General features: G+C 48.1%; 1 protein-coding gene across 4 annotated transcripts in view; it reads left to right on the top strand.

Annotated features, from left to right (window-relative positions):
• phf14 (PHD finger protein 14) overlaps nt 1–7,179 on the top strand; it is an 82,266-nt gene extending 75,087 nt beyond the window's left edge. For all 4 annotated transcript variants that reach the window (XM_063899126.1, XM_063899124.1, XM_063899127.1 and 1 more), the window contains one exon: nt 6,344–7,179. In XM_063899126.1, the coding sequence (XP_063755196.1) occupies nt 6,344–6,421 (78 nt within the window). In that variant the 3' untranslated portion in view covers nt 6,422–7,179. The remainder of the gene's footprint in view (nt 1–6,343) is intronic.
• Nucleotides 7,180–16,516: the final 9,337 nt, after the last annotated feature.

Here is a 16,516-nt window from a genome sequence, read left to right as displayed (position 1 = left end):
AACGCAGGTTGAAGAAGGACCCTGAGCTCATTGAGATCTGCAACCAGGAGATCCTGAAACTGGTCGAGATGGAGTATGTGAGGGAGGTGGATCCCAAAGATGATCAGCCAGGTTCAGAATCTTGGTATGTTCCACATCACATCATCAGACAAGCGAGTGGAAAACACCGGCTGGTGTTCAACTGCTCTTTCCAGCTTCATGGCCTGAATCTGAATCGCAGCCTTCTTCCTGGTCCAACTCTGGGTCCCTCTCTTCTTGGCGTGCTCCTCCGTTTCCGTGAGCACAGCGTGGCCATCAGTGGTGACATAAAATCTATGTTCCACCAAGTTCATCTACTCCCTGCTGACAGGCCACTGCTAAGATTCCTCTGGCGAGCTATGGCTCAAGATACCTACCCAAAGACCTATGAGTGGCAGGTGTTACCTTTCGGTACAACTTGTAGTCCTTGTTGCGCCATTTATGCCCTGCAGCGTCAAGCCAAAGAGCACCCAGAGAGTGATGAGGGAGTGATGAACTCAGTGTTGAGGGCATTCTATGTCGACAACTGCCTGCAAAGCTTCCCTTCTTCGGCCACAGCCAAAGCACTTCTGGACAAACTTCGTTCCACACTGTCTCGCGGGGGATTCGAAATTCGCCAATGGGCGAGTAATGACTCCCGCGTTGTCGAACATCTCCCTCCAGAGGCAAGATCTGCTAGCACGGACTTGTGGCTCTCTCAAGCTGGCATTGACCCCCAGGAATCCACCTTAGGTTTGCGCTGGAGCTGCCTTCCTGATAGCCTGGGATACAAACACCGTGTGACACCCATCAAGATTCCCACACTCCGCCTAATCTATCGCACTCTGGCCAGTCAATACGACCCCTTAGGGTATATCTTACCTTATACCACCAGGGCCAAAGTGCTGGTTCAGGACTTGTGGAAGACCAAACGAGGCTGGGATGACCCCATCATTCCATCTGAACTGGTTGACCGATGGCTGAAGTGGGAACAGGAACTGGCTGACCTCTCAAGCATCAGACTGCCTCGCTGCTATGTGCCCTCTTGTGCTGACCAGTCAGGTGTACACAGAGAGCTGCATGTTTTCTGTGATGCCTCAGAAAGGGCCTATGGCACTGTGGTCTACTTACGTGTCCATGACAGCCAAGATCATGTTCATGTGGCATTCGTCATGGCCCGCTCCAGGGTGTCACCAAAGAGACAGTTGTCAATGCCTCGACTTGAACTGAGCGCGGCCTTGGTAGGGGCGCAGTTGGCCACTACCTTGAAGTCTGAACTTACCTTGTCATTGGCCCGAACCATCCTTTGGAGTGACTCCACCACAGTGCTGACCTGGTTGAAGTCAGAGTCGTGCCACTACAAGGTCTTTGTTGGCACTCGAATCGCAGAGATCCAAGAACTCACAGACTCAGATGACTGGAGGTATGTGGACAGTCCAAACAACCCAGCTGATGACCTGACCCGAGGCAAGACACTGCGTGACCTGGCGCAACCTAGCTGCTGGACGGACGGACCTGCCTTCCTTCAGCACCCTGAGACTTGCTGGCCTGTTGCTCCAGGTGTTTCCCACACCTCATCCCTCACAGACAGCACAGAACTGAGGAAGGCTGCTACGTGCCTGAATGTTTCTGCTGCCCCCAGTGTATTGCCGAATGCCTCTAAGCATCAAAGCTGGAGTGACCTCATCACCGCTACTGACCAAACATTGACTCAATCCGACAAAGTGACCGAAGGTGCAGCAGCGGAAACCTTCATTCTACAACAAGCCCAGGAGTCATGCTTCCCTGAAGAACTCAGCGCTCTCCGTAAAGGAAAGCCTCTCTCTAGGCAAAGTAGTCTACTTCAACTCTCTCCTGAGCTTGATCCAGATGTTGGGCTGATGCGGGTAGGAGGAAGACTACGCAGGTCCCAGGACCTAGACCCAGACATCATCCACCCAATCATTCTGGACCCAAAGCATCCCACTACGCAGCTCATCATTAAGCACTATGACGAGTCCCTGCTGCATCCGGGGCCAGAGAGGGTCTTTGGAGAGTTGAGACGCAAGTATTGGATCCTGGGAGGAAGACCAGCCATCCGTAAACATCAGCACAGTTGCAGAGAGTGTCAGAGGTGGAAATCCTCTCCTGAAGTGCCCAAGATGGCTGATCTGCCCCCAGCAAGGCTGCGTCTCTTCAAACCACCATTCTGGTCCACTGGTGTAGACTGTTTTGGACCCTTTATCATTCACCATGGCCGTAGAACAGAGAAGCGATGGGGAATTATCTTTAAATGCTTAACCACTCGTTGCTTACATCTGGATTTGCTTGGAAGCATGGATGTCGATGCCTTTCTCCTAGCACTCCGTCGTTTCATCTCCCGTTGTGGCAAGCCCTTTGAGATCTGGGCGGACAGGGGAACAAACTTCCGTGCTGGGGACAGGGAGTTGAATCAATGTTTCCAGGCCATGGAACCCAAGCTTCAGGAACACTTGGCCAATCAGCAGATTTCCTTCAACTTCAATCCGCCATGTTCTCCACACTTTGGAGGAGTCTGGGAGCGCGAAATCAGATCAGTCAAGAACGCCCTACGAGTGATCCTCGGGAATCAGACCACTTCTGAAGCTGTCCTTCACACTGTCCTGGTTGAGGTAGAAGGCATTATGAATTCAAAGCCTTTAGGCTATCTTTCATCTTCTGCCAGTGATCCTGATCCGGTCACTCCCAACTTGCTGCTGATGGGGCGGCGGGACGCCTCCCTGCCACAAGCCATCTTTGCCAACAGCAAGCTCCTTGGGCGAAGGAAGTGGCGTCATAGCCAGATGTTGGCGGACCATTTCTGGACACGGTTCATTCGTGACTACTTGCCTAACCTACAACCCAGAGGAAAGTGGCTGAGGGAAGTCCAGAATCTGGAAGTAGGGAAGACTGTTCTGATCCTTGACCCCCAACTGCCGCGGGCCTCTTGGCCAACAGGTCGAGTAACAGCTGTCATGGCCGGTAGAGACGGACGTGTTCGGTCCGTTGACGTCCAGGTCGGCCGTCAAACCTACACCAGACCAGTGTGTCGTCTGATGGTGCTTCCAGAGTTGGAAGAAGAGTGAGTCTTTCTTTCAGGAGGAATTGATCCCAATTCCGGGGCGGCTATGAAAAGACTCCCTGGATTTTCGTCCTTTTTTTCAGTTATCTTTCTAATATGGTGAATCTGCCAAACTGAATCCCACTCCACCTGCCAGCTAAGGGGCGGAGACTATAAATAGCCTGCTCACCCTTTAGTTCATCCTTTGCACTCCCTGCCAGCACACCAATTTAACCCTGTGTCCTGAGTTTCCTCCACATATCCTGAAGTGTGCGTCTTCAAGTTAACGTGAGTGGTCAATTCATTGTTTATTGTTTCATTTGTATGCCTTTGTGGTAGTTTTGCTGATCCCTTTGTTCTCAGACATGTGCTAGGAGCCATGTGGGAATTGTTTGTTGCTTGTTTGTTACTTTGCTGTTTAGTTGTGGATTGCGTATTCACACATGATTGTTGCTTGTTCGTTGCCTTTGCTGTTTAGTTCTGAATTGTGTATTTGCACATGATTGTTGGTTTCTCTGTTTGATTGACCACTTCGTTATTTAATTGTAGTTGTATTGTTTCTTTGTTTTCTCATGCAGCACACAAAATAATCAAGACCAAAAGGGAAAATAAATACTGGTTCTTGCATTAAACCCTGCCTTCTCCTTGCCTCATTGCATCCTTGCCCTTTGGGTCTTCTGACCGAGACCCTGTCTGCTCGCCACACTCACTCTCCCCGAACCAAATCACCCCTACAGTTCCTTCAGTATGTAGTGGCTCTACTTTAAAGAGTCCTCTCTGCTGATGTTCAGGTGTATATCAGTATGTAGTGTCTCTACTTTAAAGAGTCCTCTCCTGCTGATGTTCAGGTGTATATCAGTATGTAGAGTCTCTACTTTAAAGAGTCCTCTCCTGCTGATGTTCAGGTGTATATCAGTATGTAGAGTCTCTACTTTAAAGAGTCCTCTCCTGCTGATGTTCAGGTGTATATCAGTATGTAGCGTCTCTACTTTAAAGAGTCCTCTCCTGCTGATGTTCAGGTGTATATCAGTATGTAGAGTCTCTACTTTAAAGAGTCCTCTCCTGCTGATGTTCAGGTGTATATCAGTATGTAGCGTCTCTACTTTAAAGAGTCCTCTCCTGCTGATGTTCAGGTGTATATCAGTATGTAGTGTCTCTACTTTAAAGAGTCCTCTCCTGCTGATGTTCAGGTGTATATCAGTATGTAGCGTCTCTACTTTAAAGAGTCCTCTCCTGCTGATGTTCAGGTGTATATCAGTATGTAGTGTCTCTACTTTAAAGAGTCCTCTCCTGCTGATGTTCAGGTGTATATCAGTATGTAGCGTCTCTACTTTAAAGAGTCCTCTCCTGCTCTTTATGTTTCTCGTACTGTCTGTGCTGCAGCACTTCTTTTCACCCTCTGTCTGAAACCAGAGCCCAGTCTGCTCTGATTGGTCAGCTGGCCGGCTCTTTTGTGATTGGTCAACACCTTACAGATGTCCCGCCCCTCAGCCTATCACGTACTCCGTGTTAGAGTGCTAGCAGAGGACAGTCTCCCAGTCTGTATATATAAAGGTGTCAGCCGGCTCCCCAGGGCCTCGGCACTAAATCCCCTCTCCGGCTTTATGAGATAGTTAGCATGCGGCAGCCCCCACCCCCCTCTTGTTTCCCATTTAAGCGCTGACGGGCCCTCTGATAACGGATGGCGCCACAGGTAATTGGAAAATTGGCAGGCTTGTCAGGGAGATTTGGTGGATGGCACGGGAGAGTACGGTGCTGGAGTTCACGAGGTGTTGCCCCTCAGAGATTTACACACCGGCCCCGTGGACCGCCAAGTCTCCAGAGTTCAGGAAAAAGTAGGGACATTTTTCTCCTGGGGGAGGTGGGGGCTGCATATCAGCTCCGGAGGCACAGACAAGGTTCCTGTTCGTCTGCAGATAAAATACGAGCCGTCCTCCGCGTTAACCCTAACCCTAATTTACTGCTTCTGCACGAGCCCTAACAAGAGCGCCGGTGATTCACTCTGACAGGAAGTCCATCTTACAGGACGCTTTAGACTCCCACCTGCATTATCAAACAAGGCTTTACATGATAGGCTCACACGTGTGCTTTTTAATATAGAGTGAGCTATAGACAGAGCTTTAGCGCCTCACAGACCAGGCTGCAGCTCCCCCTGCTGGCCAGAGGGAAACACAGAGCAGAGGTAGGGCTTTAGATGCAGCTGAACTTAAAGGGTCCAGTAGTGAGAGGAGGCTCTGCTAGGCCTCTTATCCTGTAAACTCAGGGTTTGTTGTTAATTATCCCACTGTTAGCATGTGCTGATTGTTAGGACACATGACGAGTGTACTGAATTGTAAATAATAATAAGTAAGGGATCAAGATAATATCAATATTTCCGAAGCTGGAATCTGAGAATTCTGACATTTTTTTTAGAATACTTAATATCTTTGCCGCCACGTCTCAGAAGTGTTTGAACAAATGCAAGGGGAAGACTTTCTTCAGTCTTCTATACATCACCTGGATCTCCTCCTAGAGCACCATGGTGTTTCTTTAAACCAATCAGCTCTCAGAGGGGCGTGGCCAGCAGCAGCTCATTAGCATTTAGAGCTACAGGCACAGAATCAGCTCTTCAGGAACAGGGCTGAAACAGAGGGGGTTATGGGATAATCTGTTTGGTGTTTCAGCCAATCAGAGACATGCTCTCTGTATATCTGAGACCTGGGATATAGTGATGAAGAGGAGAAGAATAAAGTATGAGAAACTCTTTGGTTTCTGCACGTGAAAAGTTGAAAGTGCATCATGAGAGAGAAGCTGTGGATGTGCAGGGAATAATCATCTGTGCAGGTCCTCACCTGTGATCACACACTCTGCTCTAGATGTGTTTATTAACCTCTGGGGGGGGGGGGTAATTGTATCTGTCAGAGTCGTTTAATCACTGCTGCCCCCCCCACCCCCTCCGCCGTCACTTTCATTTTGTCTCCTTCACTAAATCAGGTCCTCACTCGGCCTCCTCTGCTCTCAGTGAAGCGCAGACGTGTTTTAGAAGCCTTTATTTGAAACAGACAGGTTACCCTCGTATGTGTTTGTTCAGAAAGGATGTAAATAAAGCAGTCGTTTTGAAAAACGCTGATGCAGAAACACTTTCAACCTGCATTATCCAGCAGGGGGCGACTACTGTGGATGCAGAACTGGTAAACGTTCTGTTCTTATACAGCTCCACCAACTCCCGTAATCCCTCAGCACCAAACCGGCATATTAGATGTGTGTTTTAAAGCTGGTTTAACTGTATGATGTGTCCTGTGTTTCCAGGAGGAAGACGAGGAGCACCCGGAGGAAGACGAGGCGTCGGTGAAAGAGGAAGCAGCCGAGCAGGAAATCCTAAACTGAGTCGTAGCGTTTATCTCCAGACCGACAGCACACGTAACTTTCTACTAGCCTCCCAAAGTTTATAGACAGCCAGCCGTTAGCTCGCACAGATAGCTTAGCATCAGATGTGTATTTTAGGAAAACAACAACACTATTTAAACGCTGATATCTTTCCATTTAAAGGTAGAGTTTGTACTTTTTATGAGCGAGGCTGGACGGACATCTCTAAGACATCTTCGTGAAGCACACACACACACACACACACACACACACACACACACACACACACACACACACACACACACACACACTGTGTCCGATGTTTTTCCATGCAATCTATTTTCATACACTAATGATCCTCAGTGTTTACACGCATCTCTCCGGACACCTGACTGCAGGATTTTATTTTTATATTCCATCTCCCATTCCAAGTATCTACTCATGAAGTATTACGTTTGTTTTTTACTGTTGTTTTATCTTCAAAGTGCTTCATACCAATCTGTTTTATATTCAAATCTTCCATGAGTCTACCCGGAGGTGTTAACGAGAGTAGAGTTAGTTTTTGTTTTTCTCCGTTCCTCTGGATCTCAGAGCGTGTCAAGTTTATCAACTAAGAATGAATTGAAACCAGAGAGGGATTTGATACTCAATAGGGTGGGTTAGACCCTGGATATGATTTAAAGTGATGACTGTTGCAGAGAGGCTTCTGTCAGACGGTCTCTCTCAGTCGATGTGGATTCATCCCTTAAAGTGCCAATAAATCTGATCTGCAAAAAGTCTATGATGTCTGAAATCTGTCCATCGAGGTGACATTACAAAAGCATCTGACCATCCTAGTGTTGGGAGCAGTGGGCTGCCATATGTAGACGCCTGGGGAGCAGGGTAGGGAGCGGTGCCTTGCTCAGGGACACCTCGGTAACACTTTCGGTTCCCAAGCCAAGTCCCTACGAACTTCGCTACCACCGCCCTTGGAAGAGCATTTCATATTTAAGAGTAACAAGCCAGAATAACGTGACAGGACTGAGGTGGATTCAATGCTTTCAACCCATAACAACGCCGTGAAAAACTCATAAAGTCAACGTCGATATTGGAAAAAGTCATTTACTAAAAAGTCAAAGTGTTTTGGAAAAAAGAAATAAAAAAACTTCATCAAAAACTCTTATCCTAGTTTGTTGAGAAACTTTATAGAAATGTCGTAGAAAATCGACAAAATTTGAATAAAAGCGAAAGAATAATTGTGAAAAAGTCATCGTATATCAAGTCGGGAAAAGTCGGACTGTTTTAGGTCTGAAAAATAAAAATCTGAAAGAAGTCCTAGTGTCGTTTGTCGTGAAGGTTCTCCTCTGTTTCAAATAAAACAAGAATTAGACAGATGATGTTCCCCCACACAGGCAGCCTCCTATCCTCCCCCTGCAGCCTCCTCCATCAGTCTCCCCCTGCAGCCTCCTCCATCAGCCTCCCCCTGCAGCCTCCTCCATCATCCTCCCCCTGCAGCCTCCTCCATCAGCCTCCTCCATCATCCTCCCCCTGCAGCCTCCTCCATCAGCCTCCTCCATCAGCCTCCCCCTGCAGCCTCCTCCATCAGCCTCCTCCTTCATCCTCCTCCTGCATCCTCCTCCATCATCCTCCTCCTGCATCCTCCTCCATCATCCTCCTGCATCATCCTCCACCAGCCTCCTCCTGCATCCTCCTCCATTCATCCTCCTCCTGCATCCTCCTCCATCATCCTCCTCCATCAGCCTCCTCCATCATCCTCCTCCTGCATCCTCCTCCTGCATCCTCCTCCATCAGCCTCCCCCTGCAGCCTCCCCCTGCAGCCTCCCCCTGCAGCCTCCCCCTGCAGCCTCCTCCTGTAGCCTCCCCTGCAGCCTCCCCCTGCAGCCTCCCCTGAGCTGTTGTGGGGGGGTGTGAGTGGGTGGTGTCTGTGTGAATGGCTCCTTCCATGAAGCTGTAACAGGTCAGCATCTTGAGTCTGTGAGGCCTTCAGGGTCTGTACCTTGTTATGAGGGTGTAAATTAGACCCGGACGATCCTCTGCAGATGTCTTTCCTTTTCTACGGACTCACGGGGACACATGTACACACACTCATGGAGCAAACACACGGATATCTGGGTCTGTCGGGGGGGTTACATGCAGCTGTTATCAGGTCATGCTTTATCACTTTCATTTCGGTGCTCCAGAAGAGCCAAACTGCACCGTGCAGACCCACCCGCATTAAAGGGGCCACTTTGGTTGGTTTTACCTCCTGAGTATAAGAGATAAAATGAGTCCTGCTTTGGTACTCCGAGGTAGGGTAGGACACATCATTGACCTTTAGTCTCACACAGGTAGGAGACTTCAGACAGACTTTACAGTTCATACAGAATAAGAACACCCTCTGTCCTTAGACCCTCGCATCGGACAAGGAAACCCCCCAGTTAACGGGGGGGGGGGGGTGAAGAACCCTCAGGGGAGAGCAACCGAGGAGGATCCACGACTCAGGATCCAGGACTATGGACCACAGCGACAAGCACAGCCCCGACTCTGGATCCACAACTCAGAATCCGGGACTCAGGACCACGACTCAGGGTCTATGGGCTCAATAACTGAGCTGTGTCACTGCATTCCCCAGCCCTCCCCAGCCCTCCCTGCCTCGAAATGCATTATAACAGGTATTACATCTGTCAGACTAACACATGAAGCCTCAGAAATGAACTGTTTTCGACCATGTGTCGAGCATCATATTTGAAGAGAGTTTGGTCTTCATGACGGAAATGGTAAAACCCAAACGATAACCTATGTTGTTGCAGAGCAGGAGGAAACCTCAGCGATACATCGTGCAAAGGAGAGTGTTTTTAAAACATGCAGAGGTGACATACTTAAGCCAAAGTGCTTCTCTTTAAGCTGTTAAAACAGAAATGAACGCAGTATAAGTATAACTCTGTCTGAAGCTCTGATCGCTGCTGGTTGGATCTGTCACAACAGCAGCAGGGACGCGAGCAGACTGAATTATGGGCTGCTGGTCTGGTGAGAGGAAGAGGAGGCCGACAGGGAGTCTGAAACCTGGATTAGATATCTGAGAGATCTGGGGAGAGAAACGTGGAATAAAACGTAGTTCTTCCTCCCTGCTGCGTGCTTCAGGAGTGTGTGAGGAGTGAGTGTGTGAGTAGTGTGTGAGGAATGTAGAAGTGTGTGGGGTGTGTGTGTGAGGCTGTGAAACAGAACAAAGTGTCTCCTCCCCAGGACCTGTTTAGTATGCAGAGTGTGTGTGTGTGTGTGTGTGTGTGTGTGTGTGTGTGTGTGTGTGTGTGTGTGTGTGTGTGTGTGTGTGTGTGTGTGTGTGTGTGTGTGTGTGTGTGTGTGTGTGTGTGTGTGTGTGTGTGTGTGTGTGTGTGTTGGCGGGCCGCTCCGTCATTAATGTTCCCGCCGCTGTTCTCTCCCTCTAATGACACCGCGCTCAGATGCATGCTGGGAGCCCGGCCTGCGGGGGGCCCGGTTCAAACGTCTGCAGGCGGCGCCGCCTCCCGCCATCCCTTCCACGCGTCTCTTCTCTCCAAACGTAGGGACGTGATAATGTGCTTCACGCTCCGGCGGGTCGGGGGCTTCCCTCCCGCCCGGCGACAGGGGATGGGCAAATGAATGGTTCCTTTGAAACCAATTGGAATTACACCCCTCGATGCCTTAATGTCAGAGAGTCTGACTGCCAGGGAGATGAAGATATGAGAGACAGCGAGGAGGAAGAGGGGGTGGGAAGATATGCAGGACACACACACACACACACACACGCACACGCACGCACGCACACACACACACACACACACACACACACACACACACACACACAGTGCTGGGATCTGTGTGGAGTTTAATCCCCGCGTTAAGAGGGAAGCCCTTCCTCTCTGAGTCTGAATCATGCAGCAGCGTCTCTCTGCTCACACAGCTGCTCAGGAGGGGGAGGAACCCCTCTCTACAGTCTTTAAAGCTCTACCTGCCATGGAATACTTTCTGGACAGACTGCAGAGAATAAAGACAGTGAGACCGTATGGAGGTGTTCCTAAATCCAATAAGAGGAGGTCTGCAATGCTGCATGGATTTAAGTGAAAAAGACCTGATTTTCATTCAAATGTTCAGGTAAAAACTAAAGACCAGAATGTTGTTATTAAAATAAAAGACCTCCTGTAAATCCCTTGGTTTATTTTGTATCCTTGTGTGAATCTGTACTCTTCTCTCTGTTGCTGCATAAACTCCGCAGCCTCTCCTGCATCAAACTCCTCATTTTGTTAATAATTACATACCATAATCTGACTTTGTTCCGTGTCCTGTTTATGAGAAACTAGACTTTTTGAGAACTTTTTTTATGACCTTTTTTTTACAACAGGCTTTACTTTAACTACGTAACGACTTTAAATGACCTTTAATGAAAAGCAATGAATGGTCTTAGTGATATTCTATCCTGTGATCTTTACAGTGAAGGGAAGACTTGAAAAATAAATACGTTTAAATGATATTAAGTTCTTTTATGCTGCATTTTAATAATACTGTTCACCGTTCTGCATAGGCTACTGAGTACTTCTGACTTCTTGAATTCAGGGCCTCAGTGTATCGTGTGTGTGTGTGTGTGCGTGTGTGTTGGGGTGGAGGCTCATGGTTGGGGGTCAGCTGCTTGTTTCCCCCCGTCTCATAAACCATCCTCATAGGACGCTGAGCTCTGCTTCCTCCAAGGACAGACACATCCCTTCAGCTGAGAGACAGGCGCTGGGGGGGGGGGGGGGGGGGTAATAAAGACACGTATCAATCCCTCACTGTGTTTACATGATGGAGGGGGAGTCCAGCAGCTCTTTGAGCCATAAAAGCAGCTAAACACACCGAAAAACACTCCTCCAGAGCCCTGATACTCAGCCGAGTGAACCTGACTGGTGACATGAATTAGAAAGGGGCTTCAGTCTAAATGCATTGTAAGAGTTACAGTTCCACATCAACCAGGTGTCATCAAAGTGTCGTCTGCATTATCAAGTCGAAAATGATTGCATTAAGAGGTTTATCCATCTGCAGAGGGTCCAACACCTGTTCCCTTTAGAACCTCGACTCGGATAAGGAAAAGTACGAGGGCAAACACGCTATGAACGGCCCGAAACACTTTGACTTAAAGCTCCGCTATCATCCTCCTCTTCATCACTGTACTCCAGGTCTCAGATATATACAGAGCCTGTCTCTGATAGGCTGAAACACAAACGAACATTGTCCCATAACCCCCTCTGTTTCAGCCGGATTCCTGAAGAGCTGATTCTGTGTCTGCAGCTTTAAATGCTAATGAGCTGCTGCTGGCCACGCCCCCTGAGACGTGATCGGTTTAAAATTGGCTAATGCTGTAAAATATATATTTATAAAACATGCATATAACACATGATACATTGGGCAGATGCGGGGGGGGGGGGGTTAATGTAGACTCATGGGGGTCTGAGAATGGTGAAACCCCCCTCCCCCCTCTCTCTCCTCAGGAGCCAATCAGGACGGATATTTGTGGAGTCTGTGAGGACAGCAGATGGTCTTGGAGAGGAAGACGCTGCAATTTACAGTAAACAGATTTTTTATGTTGGCAGGTCATGGAGCGCCGCAGCAGCTCGGAGCTTTAATAAGAGACTCGGATCTGAGGGGAGGGGGGACGAGGAGGACATCGAGTTCAGAGGCACGTTTGGTAAATGAGTCATTGTTTTTAGTTGAGAGTGAAGCAAACACGTCGTGGGCTCAGCCGAGGGGTCTCTGAGCAAGGCATTGAACCCTTACTGCTCCCTGGTTCCTGAGAACATGTGTGTATTCAGACCTAATGAGTAGATCCAGAGCAGGAGATCAGGGGACACTAAAGAGAGACGCACCCAGCTGGAGACCAGGGGACACTAAAGAGAGACGCACCCAGCTGTCCCCTGGTCTCCTGCTGTGTGCGTCTCTCTTTAGTGTCCCCTGGTCTCCAGCTGTGTGCGTCTCTCTGTTTAGTGTCCAAAGGAAATCTTGTTTCTTTATGACGGCTGTCATAATATTTTAAGTGTTGACCTCCTGCACCTCGGTGTCTGACATTGAGAAGAAGTCCCCTCCCACCCCTCCCCCCCATATAAGACTGAGAGGTCGTTCTTCTTCTGCTGCGTTTTTACTGCATGTCTATCTGTACCTGCAGCTCTGCTGGGGGGTGATAGCACGGGAGGTGGGGGGAGTGTAATTTCTGCGTTTGCTCATCTTTATCTCTTCGGGTTCCTACACACACCCCGCTGTGTAATCTCACTGAGGAGCAGCTTCATTTAAATCGGGCTCTTCTGCGGGTCAACACCCCCCCTCCACTCGAGGGCTGCAACCCACACTGGCCTGCACACACACTGATATAACACACACACACACACACACACACACACACACACACACACACACACACACACACACACACACACACACACACACACACACACACACACACGCACACACACACACTGTTTCATATTCTGTGTGTGGGAGGTTTTGTTTGAGTTTGATGCACCACAGCACATTCAAGATGCTGCGTTCAGGGACACAGGGAAATCAAAGCTGGACCCGAGGTCAGGGTGCTTCCTGCAGACAGTGTGAGCAGCATTAAGTGGATTTGGGGATTCAAATAAGGGAAGCGTTATCGATGATCTAATGACCCTCACTCGGTAAAACAGGAGGACATAATGATTCTGAGGGACTGTTTCAGTGGATCCTCAAAATAATGGAGCTCTAAGGCTTTGTATTGACCTGCAGATACATTCATGAGCGTAGTGACATCACTATGTAACGCTCACGCTTCTATTAGCTAGCACTCCATCGCAGTGTATGTTATAGGCTAAGGGGGCGGAACATCTTTTAGAGGTTGACCAATCACAACAGAGCCGACCAACTAACCAATCAGAGCAGACTGGGCTCTGATTTCAGACAGAGGGTGAAAAGAGGTGCTGCAGCACAGGCAGTGTGAGACACAAAAAGACACACTACCGCAGGAGAGGACTCTTTGAAGTAGAGACTCTACATACTGATATACACCTGAACATCAGCAGGAGAGGACTCTTTAAAGTAGAGACACTACATACTGATATACACCTGAACATCAGCAGGAGAGGACTCTTTAAAGTAGAGACTCTACATACTGATATACACCTGAACATCAGCAGGAGAGGACTCTTTAAAGTAGAGACACTACATACTGATATACACCTGAACATCAGCAGGAGAGGACTCTTTAAAGTAGAGACTCTACATACTGATATACACCTGAACATCAGCAGGAGAGGACTCTTTAAAGTAGAGACTCTACATACTGATATACACCTGAACATCAGCAGGAGAGGACTCTTTAAAGTAGAGACGCTACATACTGATATACACCTGAACATCAGCAGGAGAGGACTCTTTAAAGTAGAGACACTACATACTGATATACACCTGAACATCAGCAGGAGAGGACTCTTTAAAGTAGAGACTCTACATACTGATATACACCTGAACATCAGCAGGAGAGGACTCTTTAAAGTAGAGACACTACATACTGATATACACCTGAACATCAGCAGGAGAGGACTCTTTAAAGTAGAGACTCTACATACTGATATACACCTGAACATCAGCAGGAGAGGACTCTTTAAAGTAGAGACTCTACATACTGATATACACCTGAACATCAGCAGGAGAGGACTCTTTAAAGTAGAGACACTACATACTGATATACACCTGAACATCAGCAGGAGAGGACTCTTTAAAGTAGAGACACTATAGGGTCACTTTAAGTTTGTTAATGGTCAAATATTAAGGTCTTTACTGAGCAGGTCTGCAGGTGGAGTTGTATTTCTGGAAGAGGCAGCAGAAGAATGTTCTGGATCTCTGTCAGCTGGCTGCAGAAGGTGTGTGGGGGGGGGGGGTTCGTCTGCACGCCCCCCCCCCTAACATCTGAACCTCACGATAACGCTTCATTACCATACGCTCATTTTATCCTGTAGCAGCGGCTGCTAAAACAAAAGGGCAGTTGATTATTTTTCCTTGATCAGTGTTGCATTCCAGGCGTCTGATTGAGGGTTGTGGGGGAGGTGAAGTCCCTGGTGGGGGGGTTATTGTAGAGACTGGATTCGGCCTGTCCAGCCCACAATAACCCCCCCGACAGGAGACGGACTCACAAAGAGCTGAGTGTGACAGCAGCGTCTCCAGAGGACCGTCACAAAAGCTTCTTCAGCTTTGTGCAGAAAACCTGACAGTTCTGACACTCAGAGCCACACAGGAATACACTCATTTAAATAGGGGGGGGGGGGGGGGGGGGCTTTACAATAAGTCTGGCTCTTTATGCTTTGTTTGTGACAGAGGGTTAGCTGGACAGAGGAGCAGAAGAAGCTGCAGGTTTTCAAAAATTAAGTAGAACTTCCTGAAGGCAGCATCGCTCTGGTCCAGTGGGATTCCTCCATAAACGTTAATGATACACGTTTAGTTCAGCGGGATAATCTCCACATCAACACTTACTGATCTCTGAAGTAACAAGCTACTGTTGGGCTATAAAGGAACTACAGCACGGTCACATGACTTCACGTCACCACCGCTAAGCTAAAGGCGGCTAATGTTGGGCTATAAAGGAACTACAGCACGGTCACATGACTTCACGTCTCCACCGCTAAGCTAAAGGCGGCTAATGTTGGGCTATAAAGGAACTACAGCACGGTCACATGACTTCACGTCACCACCGCTAAGCTAAAGGAGGCTAATCTTGGGCTATAGAGGAACTACAGCACGGTCACATGACTTCACGTCACCACCGCTAAGCTAAAGGTGGCTAATGTTGGGCTATAGAGGAACTACAGCACGGTCACATGACTTCACGTCTCCACCGCTAAGCTAAAGGAGGCTAATGTTGGGCTATAGAGGAACTACAGCACGGTCACATGACTTCACGTCACCACCGCTAAGCTAAAGGAGGCTAATGTTGGGCTATAAAGGAACTACAGCACGGTCACATGACTTCACGTCACCACCGCTAAGCTAAAGGAGGCTAATGTTGGGCTATAGAGGAACTACAGCACGGTCACATGACTTCACGTCACCACCGCTAAGCTAAAGGAGGCTAATGTAGGGCTATAAAGGAACTACAGCACGGTCACATGACTTCACCTCACGTTTCTTGTATATTTATAACCTCAATAACCTTCAAGCTTTGACATATTATCAAATATGAGACTCTTTCTTACACTAAATTAAACACTCTTTACGGATCCCAAATTGGGAATTTTGTTCAGAGCATGTAAAGAGAGATATTACACATAAATTAAATTACAAATTAACCAATAGTAAATATAAATATTCACTGAAGAGATATAGAAGACATTAGAAAATATTTCTGTCTCCAAAGGATGTTTTGTAAATGTCATCATTTTATCTTTGTTTCCATTAGCCATTGTGTGTGTGTGTGTGTGTGTGTGTGTGTGTGTGTGTGTGTGTGTGTGTGTGTGTGTGTGTGCGTGTGTGACCTCCAGGTCAGCACTGATTGGCTGAATGGGAGGCTCTGATTGGGCCTGTCGCTAACGAGCTGCTCATTTAAAGGCCTGATTGGTCCGGGGTGTATTCAGAGTGAAGGGCAACCTGTGTGATAGTGTGTGATCTTTAAATGTCTTCACACACACACACACACACACACACACACACACACACACACACACACACACACACACACACACACACACACACACACACACACACACACCGATTGAATGTGTTGCATTGTGTGTTTTTGTCTTTGATTAATAGGGATTAGCAGACGCGGCGGCGGTGTTGGAGGATTACACGAGTGTTTCTGCTCTCTAATTTGATTTCTAAAGAGGCGCACCTTTGTTCTTATTGTTGTGTTTGTGTTGTTTGTTGTGTTTGTTGTGTGTGTGCGGTGAGGAAGTGCTGCAAACTGCAGATACGCTCACAGAGAATACAGTCTGAGACAAAGCCGATTAGCAGCTGAAACACGGCCAACAATCATTTCCTTCTCTCTCTCACAATCTGCATTTCAGAGCGCGTTCCTCCTGCCAGGCGTCGACACCTTTCTATATCCTGTTAACCGTGAAGCCAGACGTGTGCATTTAAGGTATTGTATGTACTACAGTGAGCTGCAGC

The sequence above is a fragment of the Eleginops maclovinus genome, chromosome 13 (genome assembly GCF_036324505.1).
Source record: "Eleginops maclovinus isolate JMC-PN-2008 ecotype Puerto Natales chromosome 13, JC_Emac_rtc_rv5, whole genome shotgun sequence".
NCBI classification, from domain to species: Eukaryota; Metazoa; Chordata; class Actinopteri; order Perciformes; family Eleginopidae; genus Eleginops; species Eleginops maclovinus.
The sequence above is the reverse complement of the archived record's forward strand: the minus strand, read 5'-3'. Positions and strand labels throughout refer to the sequence as shown.